Source organism: Chiloscyllium punctatum, chromosome 35 (assembly GCF_047496795.1).
Source record: "Chiloscyllium punctatum isolate Juve2018m chromosome 35, sChiPun1.3, whole genome shotgun sequence".
Classification (NCBI taxonomy): domain Eukaryota; kingdom Metazoa; phylum Chordata; class Chondrichthyes; order Orectolobiformes; family Hemiscylliidae; genus Chiloscyllium; species Chiloscyllium punctatum.
Genome location: NC_092773.1, coordinates 9397123 through 9410748, shown reverse-complemented (window position 1 = coordinate 9410748; position 13626 = coordinate 9397123). Strand labels below are relative to the sequence as shown.

Below are 13626 nucleotides of genomic sequence, written 5' to 3'. Positions count from 1 at the left end.
GGGAGGGGGGAGTGATGTGGGGGGGAGGGGGGAGTGATGTGGGGGGGATAGGGGACTGATGTGGGGGGGAGGGGGGACTGATGTGGGGGGGGAGGGGGGAGTGATGTGGGGGGAGGGGGGAGTGATGTGGGGGGGAGGGGGAGTGATGTGGGGGGAGGGGGGAGTGATGTGGGGGGGAGTGATGTGGGGGGGAGTGATGTGGGGGGGAGTGATGTGGGGGGGAGTGATGTGGGGGGGGTGATGTGGGGGGGAGGGGGGGAGATGTGGGGGGGAGGGGGAGTGATGTGGGGGGAGTGATGTGGGGGGGGAGGGGGAGTGATGTGGGGGGAGGGGGGAGTGATGTGGGGGGGGAGGGGGGAGTGATGTGGGGGGAGGGGGGAGTGATGTGGGGGGGAGGGGGGAGTGATGTGGGGGGGAGTGATGTGGGGGGGAGTGATGGGGGGAGGGGGGAGTGATGTGGGGTGCAGGGGGGAGTGACGTGGGGGGAGTGATGTGGGGGGAGGGGGGAGTGATGTGGGGGGGAGGGGGAGTGATGTGGGGTGGAGGGGGGAGTTATGTGGGGGGGGGAGGGGGAGTGATGTGGGGGGGAGGGGGGGAGTGATGGGGGGAGGGGGGAGTGATGGGGGGAGGGGGGAGATGGGGGGAGGGGGGAGTGATGGGGGGAGGGGGGAGTGATGGGGGGTGGAGGGGGGATTGATGTGGGGGGGAGGGGGGAGTGATGTGGGGTGGAGGGGGGAGTGATGTGGGGGGAGGGGGAGTGATGTGGGGGGAGTGATGTGGGTTGGAGGGGGGATTGATGTGGGGGGGGAGGGGGGAGTGATGTGGGGGGGGAGGGGGAGTGATGTGGGGGGCGGCGGGACTGACGTGGGGGGAGGGGGAGTGATGTGGGGGGGAGTGGGGAGTGATGTGGGGGGGAGGGGGGAGTGATGTGGGAGGGAGTGATGTGGGGGGGAGTGGGGAGTGATGTGGGGGGGAGGGGGAGTGACGTGGGGGGGAGGGTGGAGTGATGTGGGGGGGAGGGGAGTGATGTGGGGGGAGTGATGTGGGGGGGGAGGGGAGTGATGTGGGGGGGGAGGGGAGTGATGTGGGGGGGAGGGGAGTGATGTGGGGGGGGAGGGGAGTGATGTGGGGGGAGTGATGTGGGGGGGGAGGGGAGTGATGTGGGGGGAGGAGAGTGATGTGGGGTGGAGGGGGGATTGATGTTGGGGGGAGGGGGGAGTGATGTGGGGTGGAGGGGAGTGATGTGGGGGGAGGGGAGTGATGTGGGGGGAGTGATGTGGGGGGGGAGGGGAGTGATGTGGGGGGGAGGGGAGTGATGTGGGGGGGAGGGGAGTGATGTGGGGGGGGAGGGGAGTGATGTGGGGGGGAGGGGAGTGATGTGGGGGGGAGGGGAGTGATGTGGGGGGAGTGATGTGGGGGGGAGGGGAGTGATGTGGGGGGGAGGGGAGTGATGTGGGGGGGAGGGGAGTGATGTGGGGGGGAGGGGAGTGATGTGGGGGGGGTGATGTGGGGGGGAGGGGGGAGTGATGTGGGGGGAGTGATGTGGGGGGGAGGGGGGGTGATGTGGGGGGAGGGGGAGTGATGTGGGGGGGAGGGGGGAGTGATGTGGGGGGAGGGGGGACTGATGTGGGGGGGAGGGGGGAGTGATGTGGGGGGAGGGGGGAGTGATGTGGGGGGGAGGGGGGAGTGATGTGGGGGGAGGGGGGACTGATGTGGGGGGGAGTGATGTGGGGGGAGTGATGTGGGTGGGGAGGGGGGGGTGATGTGGGGGGGAGGGGGGAGTGATGTGGGGGGAGGGGGGAGTGATGTGGGGGGAGGGGGGAGTGATGTGGGGGGGAGTGATGTGGGGGGGAGGGGGGAGTGATGTGGGGGGAGGGGGGAGTGATGTGGGGGGAGGGGGGAGTGATGTTGGGGGGAGGGGGAGTGATGTGGGGGGGAGGGGGGAAGTGATGTGGGGGGGAGGGGGGAGTGATGTGGGGGGGGAGGGGGGAGTGATGTGGGGGGGAGGGGGAGTGATGTGGGGGGGGAGGGGGAGTGATGTGGGGGGGAGGGGGGAGTGATGTGGGGGGAGGGGGGAGTGATGTGGGGGGAGGGGGGAGTGATGTGGGGGGGAGGGGGGAGTGATGTGGGGGGAGGGGGGAGTGATGTGGGGGGGAGGGGGGAGTGATGTGGGGGGAGGGGGGAGTGATGTGGGGGAGGGGGAGTGATGTGGGGGAGGGGGGAGTGATGTGGGGGGAGGGGGGAGTGATGTGGGGGGGAGGGGGGAGTGATGTGGGGGGGAGGGGGGAGTGATGTGGGGGGGAGGGGGGAGTGATGTGGGGGGAGGGGGTGTGATGTGGGGGGAGGGGGGAGTGATGTGGGGGAGGGGGGAGTGATGTGGGGGGGAGGGGGGAGTGATGTGGGGGGGAGGGGGGAGTGATGTGGGGGGAGGGGGGAGTGATGTGGGGGGAGGGGGAGTGATGTGGGGGGAGGGGGGAGTGATGTGGGGGGGAGGGGGGAGTGATGTGGGGGGAGGGGGGAGTGATGTGGGGGGGAGGGGGGAGTGATGTGGGGGGGAGGGGGGAGTGATGTGGGGGGAAGGGGGAGTGATGTGGTGGGAGTGATGTGGGGGGAGGGGGGAGTGATGTGGGGGGAGGGGGGAGTGATGTGGGGGGGAGGGGGGAGTGATGTGGGGGGGAGGGGGGAGTGATGTGGGGGGAGGGGGGAGTGATGTGGGGGGGAGGGGGGAGTGATGTGGGCGGAGGGGGGAGTGATGTGGGGGGGAGGGGGGAGTGATGTGGGGGGGAGGGGGGAGTGATGTGGGGGGAAGGGGGAGTGATGTGGTGGGAGTGATGTGGGGGGAGGGGGGAGTGATGTGGGGGAGGGGGGAGTGATGTGGGGGGGAGGGGGGAGTGATGTGGGGGGGAGGGGGGAGTGAGGTGGGGGGGAGGGGGGAGTGATGTGGGGGGAGGGGGAGTGATGTGGGGGGAGGGATGTGGGGGGAGGGGGGAGTGATGTGGGGGGGAGGGGGGGAGTGATGTGGGGGGAGGGGGGACTGATGTGGGGGGGAGTGATGTGGGGGGAGTGATGTGGGGGGGAGGATGGGGGTGATGTGGGGGGAGGGGGGAGTGATGTGGGGGGGAGGGGGGAGTGATGTGGGGGGAGGGGGGAGTGATGTGGGGGGAGGGGGAGTGATGTGGGGGGGAGGGGGGAGTGATGTGGGGGGGAGGGGGGACTGATGTGGGGGGGAGGGGGGAGTGATGTGGGGGGAGGGGGGAGTGATGTGGGGGGGAGGGGGGAGTGATGTGGGGGGAGGGGGGACTGATGTGGGGGGGAGTGATGTGGGGGGAGTGATGTGGGTGGGGAGGGGGGGGTGATGTGGGGGGGAGGGGGGAGTGATGTGGGGGGAGGGGGGAGTGATGTGGGGGAGGGGGGAGTGATGTGGGGGGGAGTGATGTGGGGGGGAGGGGGGAGTGATGTGGGGGGAGGGGGGAGTGATGTGGGGGGAGGGGGGAGTGATGTTGGGGGGAGGGGGAGTGATGTGGGGGGGAGGGGGGAAGTGATGTGGGGGGGAGGGGGGAGTGATGTGGGGGGGGAGGGGGGAGTGATGTGGGGGGGAGGGGGAGTGATGTGGGGGGGGAGGGGGGAGTGATGTGGGGGGGAGGGGGGAGTGATGTGGGGGGGAGGGGGGAGTGATGTGGGGGGGAGGGGGGAGTGATGTGGGGGGAGGGGGGAGTGATGTGGGGGGGAGGGGGGAGTGATGTGGGGGGAGGGGGGAGTGATGTGGGGGGGAGGGGGGAGTGATGTGGGGGGAGGGGGGAGTGATGTGGGGGGAGGGGGAGTGATGTGGGGGGAGGGGGGAGTGATGTGGGGGGAGGGGGGAGTGATGTGGGGGGGAGGGGGGAGTGATGTGGGGGGGAGGGGGGAGTGATGTGGGGGGGAGGGGCGGAGTGATGTGGGGGGAGGGGGTGTGATGTGGGGGGAGGGGGGAGTGATGTGGGGGGAGGGGGGAGTGATGTGGGGGGGAGGGGGGAGTGATGTGGGGGGGAGGGGGGAGTGATGTGGGGGGAGGGGGGAGTGATGTGGGGGGAGGGGGGAGTGATGTGGGGGGAGGGGGGAGTGATGTGGGGGGGAGGGGGGAGTGATGTGGGGGGAGGGGGGAGTGATGTGGGGGGAGGGGGGAGTGATGTGGGGGGGAGGGGGGAGTGATGTGGGGGGAAGGGGGAGTGATGTGGTGGGAGTGATGTGGGGGGAGGGGGGAGTGATGTGGGGGGAGGGGGGAGTGATGTGGGGGGGAGGGGGGAGTGATGTGGGGGGGAGGGGGGAGTGATGTGGGGGGAGGGGGGAGTGATGTGGGGGGGAGGGGGGAGTGATGTGGGCGGAGGGGGGAGTGATGTGGGGGGGAGGGGGGAGTGATGTGGGGGGGAGGGGGGAGTGATGTGGGGGGAAGGGGGAGTGATGTGGTGGGAGTGATGTGGGGGGAGGGGGGAGTGATGTGGGGGGAGGGGGGAGTGATGTGGGGGGGAGGGGGGAGTGATGTGGGGGGGAGGGGGGAGTGAGGTGGGGGGGAGGGGGGAGTGATGTGGGGGGAGGGGGGAGTGATGTGGGGGGAGGGATGTGGGGGGAGGGGGGAGTGATGTGGGGGGGAGGGGGGGAGTGATGTGGGGGGAGGGGGGACTGATGTGGGGGGGAGTGATGTGGGGGGAGTGATGTGGGGGGGAGGATGGGGGTGATGTGGGGGGAGGGGGGAGTGATGTGGGGGGGAGGGGGGAGTGATGTGGGGGGAGGGGGGAGTGATGTGGGGGGAGGGGGGAGTGATGTGGGGGGGAGGGGGGAGTGATGTGGGGGGGAGGGGGGAGTGATGTGGGGGGAGGGGGAGTGATGTGGGGGGAGGGGGGAGTGATGTGGGGGGGAGGGGGGAGTGATGTGGGGGGAGGGGGGAGTGATGTGGGGGGGGAGGGGGGAGTGATGTGGGGGGGAGGGGGAGTGATGTGGGGGGGAGGGGGGAGTGATGTGGGGGGAAGGGGGAGTGATGTGGTGGGAGTGATGTGGGGGGAGGGGGGAGTGATGTGGGGGGAGGGGGGAGTGATGTGGGGGGGAGGGGGAGTGATGTGGGGGGAGGGGGGAGTGATGTGGGGGGGAGGGGGGGAGTGATGTGGGGGGAGGGGGGAGTGATGTGGGGGGGAGGGGGGAGTGATGTGGGGGGAGGGGGGAGTGATGTGGGGGGGAGGGGGAGTGATGTGGGGTGGAGGGGGGAGTGATGTGGGGGGGAGGGGGGAGTGATGTGGGGTGGAGGGGGGAGTGAGTGGGGGGAGGGGGGAGTGATGTGGGGGGAGTGATGTGGGTTGGAGGGGGGATTGATGTGGGGGGGGAGGGGGGAGTGATGTGGGGGGGGAGGGGGTGTGATGTGGGGGGCGGCGGGACTGACGTGGGGGGAGGGGGAGTGATGTGGGGGGGAGTGGGGAGTGATGTGGGGGGGAGGGGGGAGTGATGTGGGGGGAGTGATGTGGGGGGGAGTGGGGAGTGATGTGGGGGGGAGGGGGAGTGACGTGGGGGGGGGAGGGTGGAGTGATGTGGGGGGGGAGGGGAGTGATGTGGGGGGAGTGATGTGGGGGGGGGAGGGGAGTGATGTGGGGGGAGTGATGTGGGGGGGGAGGGGAGTGATGTGTGGGGGGAGGGGAGTGATGTGGGGGGAGTGATGTGGGGGGGGAGGGGAGTGATGTGGGGGGGAGGAGAGTGATGTGGGGTGGAGGGGGGATTGATGTGGGGGGGAGGGGGGAGTGATGTGGGGTGGAGGGGAGTGATGTGGGGGGGAGGGGAGTGATGTGGGGGGAGTGATGTGGGGGGGGAGGGGAGTGATGTGGGGGGGAGGGGAGTGATGTGGGGGGGAGGGGAGTGATGTGGGGGGGGAGGGGAGTGATGTGGGGGGGAGGGGAGTGATGTGGGGGGGAGGGGAGTGATGTGGGGGGAGTGATGTGGGGGGGGAGGGGAGTGATGTGGGGGGGGAGGGGAGTGATGTGGGGGGGGAGGGGAGTGATGTGGGGGGGTGATGTGGGGGGGAGGGGGGAGTGATGTGGGGGGAGTGATGTGGGGGGAGGGGGGGTGATGTGGGGGGAGGGGGGAGTGATGTGGGGGGGAGGGGGGAGTGATGTGGGGGGGAGGGGGGACTGATGTGGGGGGGAGGGGGGAGTGATGTGGGGGGAGGGGGGAGTGATGTGGGGGGGAGGGGGGAGTGATGTGGGGGGAGGGGGGACTGATGTGGGGGGGAGTGATGTGGGGGGAGTGATGTGGGTGGGGAGGGGGGGTGATGTGGGGGGAGGGGGGAGTGATGTGGGGGGGAGGGGGGAGTGATGTGGGGGGAGGGGGGAGTGATGTGGGGGGAGGGGGGAGTGATGTGGGGGGGAGTGATGTGGGGGGGAGGGGGGAGTGATGTGGGGGGAGGGGGGAGTGATGTGGGGGGAGGGGGGAGTTATGTGGGGGGGAGGGGGGAGTGATGTGGGGGGGAGGGTGGAGTGATGTGGGGGGGGAGGGGGGAGTGATGTGGGGGGGAGGGGGAGTGATGTGGGGGGAGGGGGGAGTGATGTGGGGGGGAGGGGAGTGATGTGGGGGGGAGGGGGAGTGATGTGGGGGAGGGGGGAGTGATGTGGGGGGGAGGGGGGAGTGATGTGGGGGGGAGGGGGGAGTGATGTGGGGGGGGAGGGGGGAGTGATGTGGGGGGGAGGGGGGAGTGATGTGGGGGGGAGGGGGGAGTGATGTGGGGGGAGGGGGGACTGATGTGGGGGGGAGGGGGGAGTGATGTGGGGGGGAGTGATGTGGGGGGGAGGGGGGAGTGATGTGGGGGGAGGGGGGAGTGATGTGGGGGGGAGGGGGGAGTGATGTGGGGGGGAGGGGGAGTGATGTGGGGGGGAGGGGGGAGTGATGTGGGGGGGAGTGATGTGGGGGGGAGGGGGGACTGATGTGGGGGGGAGTGATGTGGGGGGAGTGATGTGGGTGGGGAGGGGGGGTGATGTGGGGGGAGGGGGGAGTGATGTGGGGGGGGGAGGGGGGAGTGATGTGGGGGGGAGGGGGGAGTGATGTGGGGGGAGGGGGGAGTGATGTGGGGGGGAGTGATGTGGGGGGGAGGGGGGAGTGATGTGGGGGGGAGGGGGAGTGATGTGGGGGGGAGGGGGGAGTGATGTGGGGGGAGGGGGGAGTGATGTTGGGGGGGAGTGATGTGGGGGGGAGGGGGGAGTGATGTGGGGGGGAGTGATGTGGGGGGGAGGGGGGAGTGATGTGGGGGGGAGGGGGAGTGATGTGGGGGGAGGGGGAGTGATGTGGGGGGGAGGGGGAGTGATGTGGGGGGAGGGGGAGTGATGTGGGGGGAGGGGGAGTGATGTGGGGGGGAGGGGGAGTGATGTGGGGGAGGGGGAGTGATGTGGGGGGGAGGGGGGAGTGATGTGGGGGGGAGGGGGAGTGATGTGGGGGGGAGGGGGGAGTGATGTGGGGGGGAGGGGGAGTGATGTGGGGGGAGGGGGAGTGATGTGGGGGGAGGGGGTGTGATGTGGGGGGGGAGGGGGGGGTGATGTGGGGGGGAGGGGGGAGTGATGGGGGGGAGGGGGGAGTGATGTGGGGGGGAGGGGGGAGTGATGTGGGGGGGAGGGGGGAGTGATGTGGGGGGGAGGGGGGAGTGATGGGGGGGGAGGGGGGAGTGATGTGGGGGGGAGGGGGAGTGATGTGGGGGGAGGGGGGAGTGATGTGGGGGGAGGGGGGAGTGATGTGGGGGGGAGGGGGGAGTGATGTGGGGGGGAGGGGGGAGTGATGTGGGGGGAGGCGGGACTGATGTGGGGGGGAGGGGGAGTGATGTGGGGGGAGGGGGGAGTGATGTGGGGGGAGGGGGGAGTGATGTGGGGGGGGAGGGGGGAGTGATGTTGGGGGGGAGGGGGGACTGATGGGGGGGGAGGGGGGGGGAGTGATGGGGGGGGAGGGGGGAGTGATGTGGGGAGGGAGGGGGGAGTGATGTGGGTGGGAGGGGGGACTGATGTGGGGGGGAGGGGGGAGTGATGTGGGGGGGGAGGGGGGACTGATGTGGGGGGGAGGGGGGAGTGATGTGGGGGGGAGTGATGTGGGGGGGGAGTGATGTGGGGGGGAGGGGGAGTGATGTGGGGGGAGGGGGAGTGATGTGGGGAGGGAGGGGGGAGTGATGGGGGAGGGGGGAGTGATGTGGGGGGGAGTGATGTGGGGGGGAGTGATGTGGGGGGGAGGGGGAGTGATGTGGGGGGGAGGGGGGAGTGATGTGGGGGGGAGTGATGTGGGGGGGGAGTGATGTGGGGGGGAGGGGGAGTGATGTGGGGGGGAGGGGGGAGTGATGGGGGGAGGGGGGAGTGACGTGGGGGGGAGTGATGTGGGGGGGAGTGATGTGGGGGGGAGGGGGGAGTGATGTGGGGGGGAGGGGGGAGTGATGTGGGGGGGAGTGATGTGGGGGGGGAGTGATGTGGGGGGGAGGGGGAGTGATGTGGGGGGGAGGGGGGAGTGATGGGGGGAGGGGGGAGTGATGTGGGGGGGGAGTGATGTGGGGGGGAGGGGGAGTGATGTGGGGGGGAGGGGGAGTGATGGGGGGAGGGGGGAGTGATGTGGGGGGGAGTGATGTGGGGGGGAGTGATGTGGGGGGGAGTGATGTGGGGGGGAGGGGGGAGTGATGTGGGGGGGAGGGGGAGTGATGTGGGGGGGGAGTGATGTGGGGGGGAGGGGGGAGTGATGTGGGGGGGAGGGGGGAGTGATGTGGGGGGGAGGGGGGAGTGATGTGGGGGGGAGGGGGAGTGATGTGGGGGGAGGGGGGAGTGATGTGGGGGGGAGGGGGAGTGATGTGGGGGGAGGGGGGAGTGATGTGGGGGGAGGGGGGAGTGACGTGGGGGGGAGGGGGAGTGATGTGGGGGGGAGGGGGGAGTGATGTGGGGGGGAGGGGGGAGTGATGTGGGGGGGGAGGGGGGAGTGATGTGGGGGGAGGGGGGAGTGACGTGGGGGGGGAGGGGGAGTGATGTGGGGGGGAGGGGGGAGTGATGTGGGGGGAGTGATGTGGGGGGAGGGGGAGTGATGTGGGGGGAGGGGGGAGTGATGTGGGGGGGAGGGGGAGTGATGTGGGGGGGAGGGGGGAGTGATGTGGGGGGAGGGGGGAGTGATGTGGGGGGAGGGGGGAGTGACGTGGGGGGAGGGGGGAGTGATGTGGGGGGGAGGGGGGAGTGATGTGGGGGGAGGGGGGAGTGACGTGGGGGGAGGGGGGAGTGATGTGGGGGGAGGGGGGAGTGACGTGGGGGGAGGGGGGAGTGATGTGGGGGGAGGGGGGAGTGACGTGGGGGGAGGGGGAGTGATGTGGGGGGGAGGGGGGAGTGATGTGGGGGGGAGTGATGTGGGGGGGAGTGATGTGGGGGGAGGGGGGAGTGATGTGGGGGGAGGGGGGAGTGATGTGGGGGGAGGGGGGAGTGACGTGGGGGGGAGGGGGGAGTGACGTGGGGGGAGGGGGGAGTGATGTGGGGGGAGGGGGGAGTGACGTGGGGGGAGGGGGGAGTGACGTGGGGGGAGGGGGGAGTGATGGGGGGAGGGGGGAGTGATGTGGGGGGGAGGGGAGTGATGTGGGGGGAGGGGGGAGTGACGTGGGGGGGTATAGCCGGCCCCTCCCCCCTCAGGCCCCGCCCCCTCACCTCCCGCCTCCCCCGCTCCCGGTTGACGTCGCTCCGGTTCCCGGGCTCTCTCCTCCCGCCGCAGCAACCGCCGTCGCCGCCGCCGCCGCCATCTTGCCTCCGCGTCCCCGATCTCGCGAGAAGACCAGCGAGGGTTGGGGTGGGGGGCGCGCCCTCCCCTCCTGCGCGCTCCCGTCCCTCCCTCACTCACACACTCGCGCAGAGGGTGCTCGCGCGCGCCCTCTCCTGGTCTGGGTCCACACACACACCCACACACTCACCCACTCACTCACAGAGAGAGTGAACCCCAGCCTGTGTCTCCCTCAGTCCCTGGGATGGCCCTGTTCAAACACAGACACAAACACACCCCCAGAGAAACACCACAATCCATAACTCACCCCATGACTGCACCGCGGTGGCTACCTTCCACCACAACCCGCTGCCACAGCACAAAACAAACACCAGGGAATACTTGGAGCAAGTGAGGACTGCAGATGCTGGAGATCAGAGTCGAGAGTGTGGTGCTGGGAAAGCGCAGCAGGTGTGGAGCAGGAGATTCAACGTTTCAGGCAAATGAGGGATCGGATTCCTGATTAAAGGGCTTGTGCCCGAAACGTCGATTCGCCTGCTCCTCAGATGCCGCCTGACCTGCTGTGCTCTGCCAGCACCACACTCCCGACCAGGGAATAGTTGATGTGTCCGCCATCCTGTCCCTGAGAGTATCAGGGCACGCTGATAACGTGGTTCAGGAGGCACTGGGTGGAAATCAGAAATTGCTGGAAAAGCTCAGCAGATCTGGCATCAGAGAACTCCTGCAGCGTCAAAGTAGGCCCATTCAGCCCACATCAACCCTCCAAAGAGAATCCCAACCACACCAAAGCCTATAACCCTGCATTTCCCATGGCTATCCTGCACATCCCTGGACACTAGGGGCAACTTAGCATGGCGAATCCAACTAACTTGCCAATCTTTGGACTGTGGGAGGAAACTGGAGCACCAGGAATAGACCTTCACAGACACAGGGAGAACATGCAAACTCCATACAGACGCTCAGCAGAGGTTGGGATTGAACCTGGATCCCTGGAGCTATGAGACAGCAGTGCTGACCCCTGAGCCACCACGCCACCCTTTCAGTGGGCTGAAAGCAGAATTAAAATTTTGGGTGTGTGCTGGATGGGCTGAGCACTGGAAGATGCAATTCGAATGGTCAGCTGGTTGTTTTTGACTGGTGCAGATTCAAAGTAGGAGACTGGCCTTAATTAACTGAGGTGTAGGGTTCAAGAGCAGGGAGTTAATGCTGGAACAGTATCAAATGTTGGTTCTGCCACAGCTGGAGTGCTGTGTCCAGTTGTGGAATCCACATTCCAGCAGGGAATGTGATAACACTGGAGAGCAGGCAGACAGAGATTTACCAGGATGTTACCTGGTGCTGAGAGTTTCACTGATGAAGAGAAATTGGACAGACTGGGGTTGTTTTCCCTGGAACAGGAGCTGGAGAGGGGACATGATTGAGATGAAGAGGTACAGACAGGCAAGTCAGGAAGGAAGCTTTCCCCTTGATGGAGGGATCAGTGACCGGGGGGGGGGGGGGGCATAATTTAAGCTAAGGGACAGGAGATTTAGAGGGACTGAAATGAAAATGGATGATGGGAATGTGGAACTCACTGCATGGAAGGGTGGGAGAGGCAGAAACCATCATTGCATTGAAGATATATTTATATGTGTACTTGTGATGCCAAACCATAAAGGTCATGTGCTGGAAAATGGGTTCAAAACAGTGAGGTGGTTGTTTTTGACTGGTGCAGACTCAATGAGCCAAAGTATCTTTTTCCTGAGCTGTAAACATTGATGATTCTGTGACCTACAGAAAGATGATGTCTTCCTGCAGGCTGTTGCTGCACTTGTAGTTTTGGTCTCCGTTCCTGGGAGTGCAGCAGTGGTTCAGCAAACTGATCCCGACAGTGACTGGACAGTCCTAGGAGGAGAGATTGATTTTAACTGGGCCTGTATTCATTCAAAGAATCCAAAAGAACTGTGGATGCTGTAAATCAGGAAAGAAAAACCCCAGAGATTGCTGGAAAAGCTCAGCAGATCTGGCAGTTCTATGTGGAGAGAAATCAGAGTTAAGGTTTCAGATCGGGTGACCCTTCCTCAGAACTCAAATTCTCTAAGATGAGAGGGGACCTGATTGAAAACTGTAAAATTCGAACAGGGCTGGACTCTTCTTTATCTGGAGAGTCTGGAAGCAGTGGACACATAGACTCAGGGGGATATGGGGTAGACCACTTCAGACTGAGTTGAGGAAACGTTTCTTCACTCAGAGAGTGGTGAGGTTCTGGAACTCCCCACCACAGGAAGCTGGGGAGGCTGGCCCACTGAACACAGTCAGGGAGGAGACAGATGCTTTTCAAGATTTTGTAGTCATCAAGGGCATGGAGAGAAAGGAGGAATATGGCATTCAGGTAGGGGATCAGACATGATCATAATGAAAGGTGGAGCAGGCTGGATGGGCTGAATAGTTATCTCCTGCCCCTATTTTCTATGTTACAGTTACTGTCCTGGGCAGGTCAGACTCAAACACAGACCTTCTGGCCAAGAGGAAATACTCCCTGGTCAGGCTGGTCATCGAGGGAATTTTGACAAGGTTTGTACAACAGGTCCTAGAGAGTGTTACTGAACAAAGAGACCTTGGGGTGCAGGTCCATAGCTCCTTGAAAGTGGAGTCGCAGGTAGATAGGATAGTGAAGAAGGCGTTTGGTATGCTTTCCTTTATTGGTCAGAGTATTGAGTACAGGAGTTGGGAGGTCATATTGCAGCTGTACAGGACATTGGTTAGGCCACTGTTGGAATATTGCGCGCAATTCTGGTCTCCTTCCTATCAGAAAGATGTTGTGAAACTTGAAAGGGTTCAGAAAAGATTTACAAGGATGTTGCCAGAGTTGGAGGATTTGAGCTACAGGGAGGGGCTGAACAGGCTGGGGCTGTTTTCCCTGGAGTGTCAGAGGCTGAGGGGTGACCTTATAGAGGTTTACAAAATTATGAGGTTCATGGATAGGGTAAATAGATAAGGTCTTTTCCCTGGGATTGGGGAGTCCAGAACTAGAGGGCATAGGTTTAGGGTGAGAGGGAAAAGATATAAAAGAGACCTAAGGGGCAACATTTTCACACAGAGGGAGGTACGTGTATGGAATGAGCTGCCAGAGGAAGTGGTGGAGGCTGGTACAATTGCAACATTTAAGAGGTGTTTGGATTGGTATGTGAATAGGAAGGGTTTGGAGGGATATGGGCCGGGTGCTGGCAGGTGGGACTAGATTGGGTTGGGATATCTGGGCAGCATGGATGGGTTGGACCGAAGGGTCTGTTTCCATGCTGTACATCTCTTTAACAACCACACTCAACATCAATTTCATTCGATTTCCGTTACATTAATGTCTCTGAAAACCTTACAAGCAGCAGTTCAAACTAACTCATCTTTATTTTATTCTGTGACAGACAGAATACTGAAGTTGAGGATGACCTGATCCTTGAATGGTGTAGCAGACTTGATGGGCCGAATGGATGACTTCTGCTCTGATTTCTTCGGGTATTCAAAAATTGCTCACACGCTGCAAGTTAATGTATGGAAAAGAGTGTGGGATAGATGCTACAAATGGGAGTTTTTATTGTGAGTAACAAGTTTCCTCCTTGGTCACTACAACAGCATCACATTGGGCTAGGTCAGGCTGATTGGCTGCCTGGGAATATGACCATGTGATCTGCACCAGTTTTCAAACCGTGGATTTTGTGATCGAATCCTTCCTTGCTCCTGTTAACAATACCAGTCATAATAAGATAAAAATCATGGCTGCAGCATTCCTTCCAGTTTCAGGTGTGTTTTTCTGTGTCTGCAGGACAGATCCTGAATCTTCTACCTTTTCATTTAACAACTTGGAGATGCTGGTGTTGGACTGGGGTGGACAAAGTTAAAAATCACCCAACACCAGGTTATAGTCCA

General features: G+C 64.8%; 1 protein-coding gene across 3 annotated transcripts in view; it reads right to left on the bottom strand.

Moving 5' to 3' along the window:
- ash2l (ash2 like, histone lysine methyltransferase complex subunit) overlaps positions 1-13626 on the bottom strand; it is a 118554-nt gene that overhangs the window by 51682 nt on the left and 53246 nt on the right. Inside the window, exon 1 of one of the 3 annotated variants that reach the window (XM_072553918.1) lies at positions 9654-9784. The exons of the other annotated variants lie outside the window; for them this stretch is intronic. Coding sequence (XP_072410019.1) covers positions 9654-9745 — 92 coding nt within the window. The 5' untranslated portion in view covers positions 9746-9784. Of the gene's footprint in view, positions 1-9653; positions 9785-13626 lie in introns of those variants that run through there. 3 annotated transcript variants of the gene reach the window in all.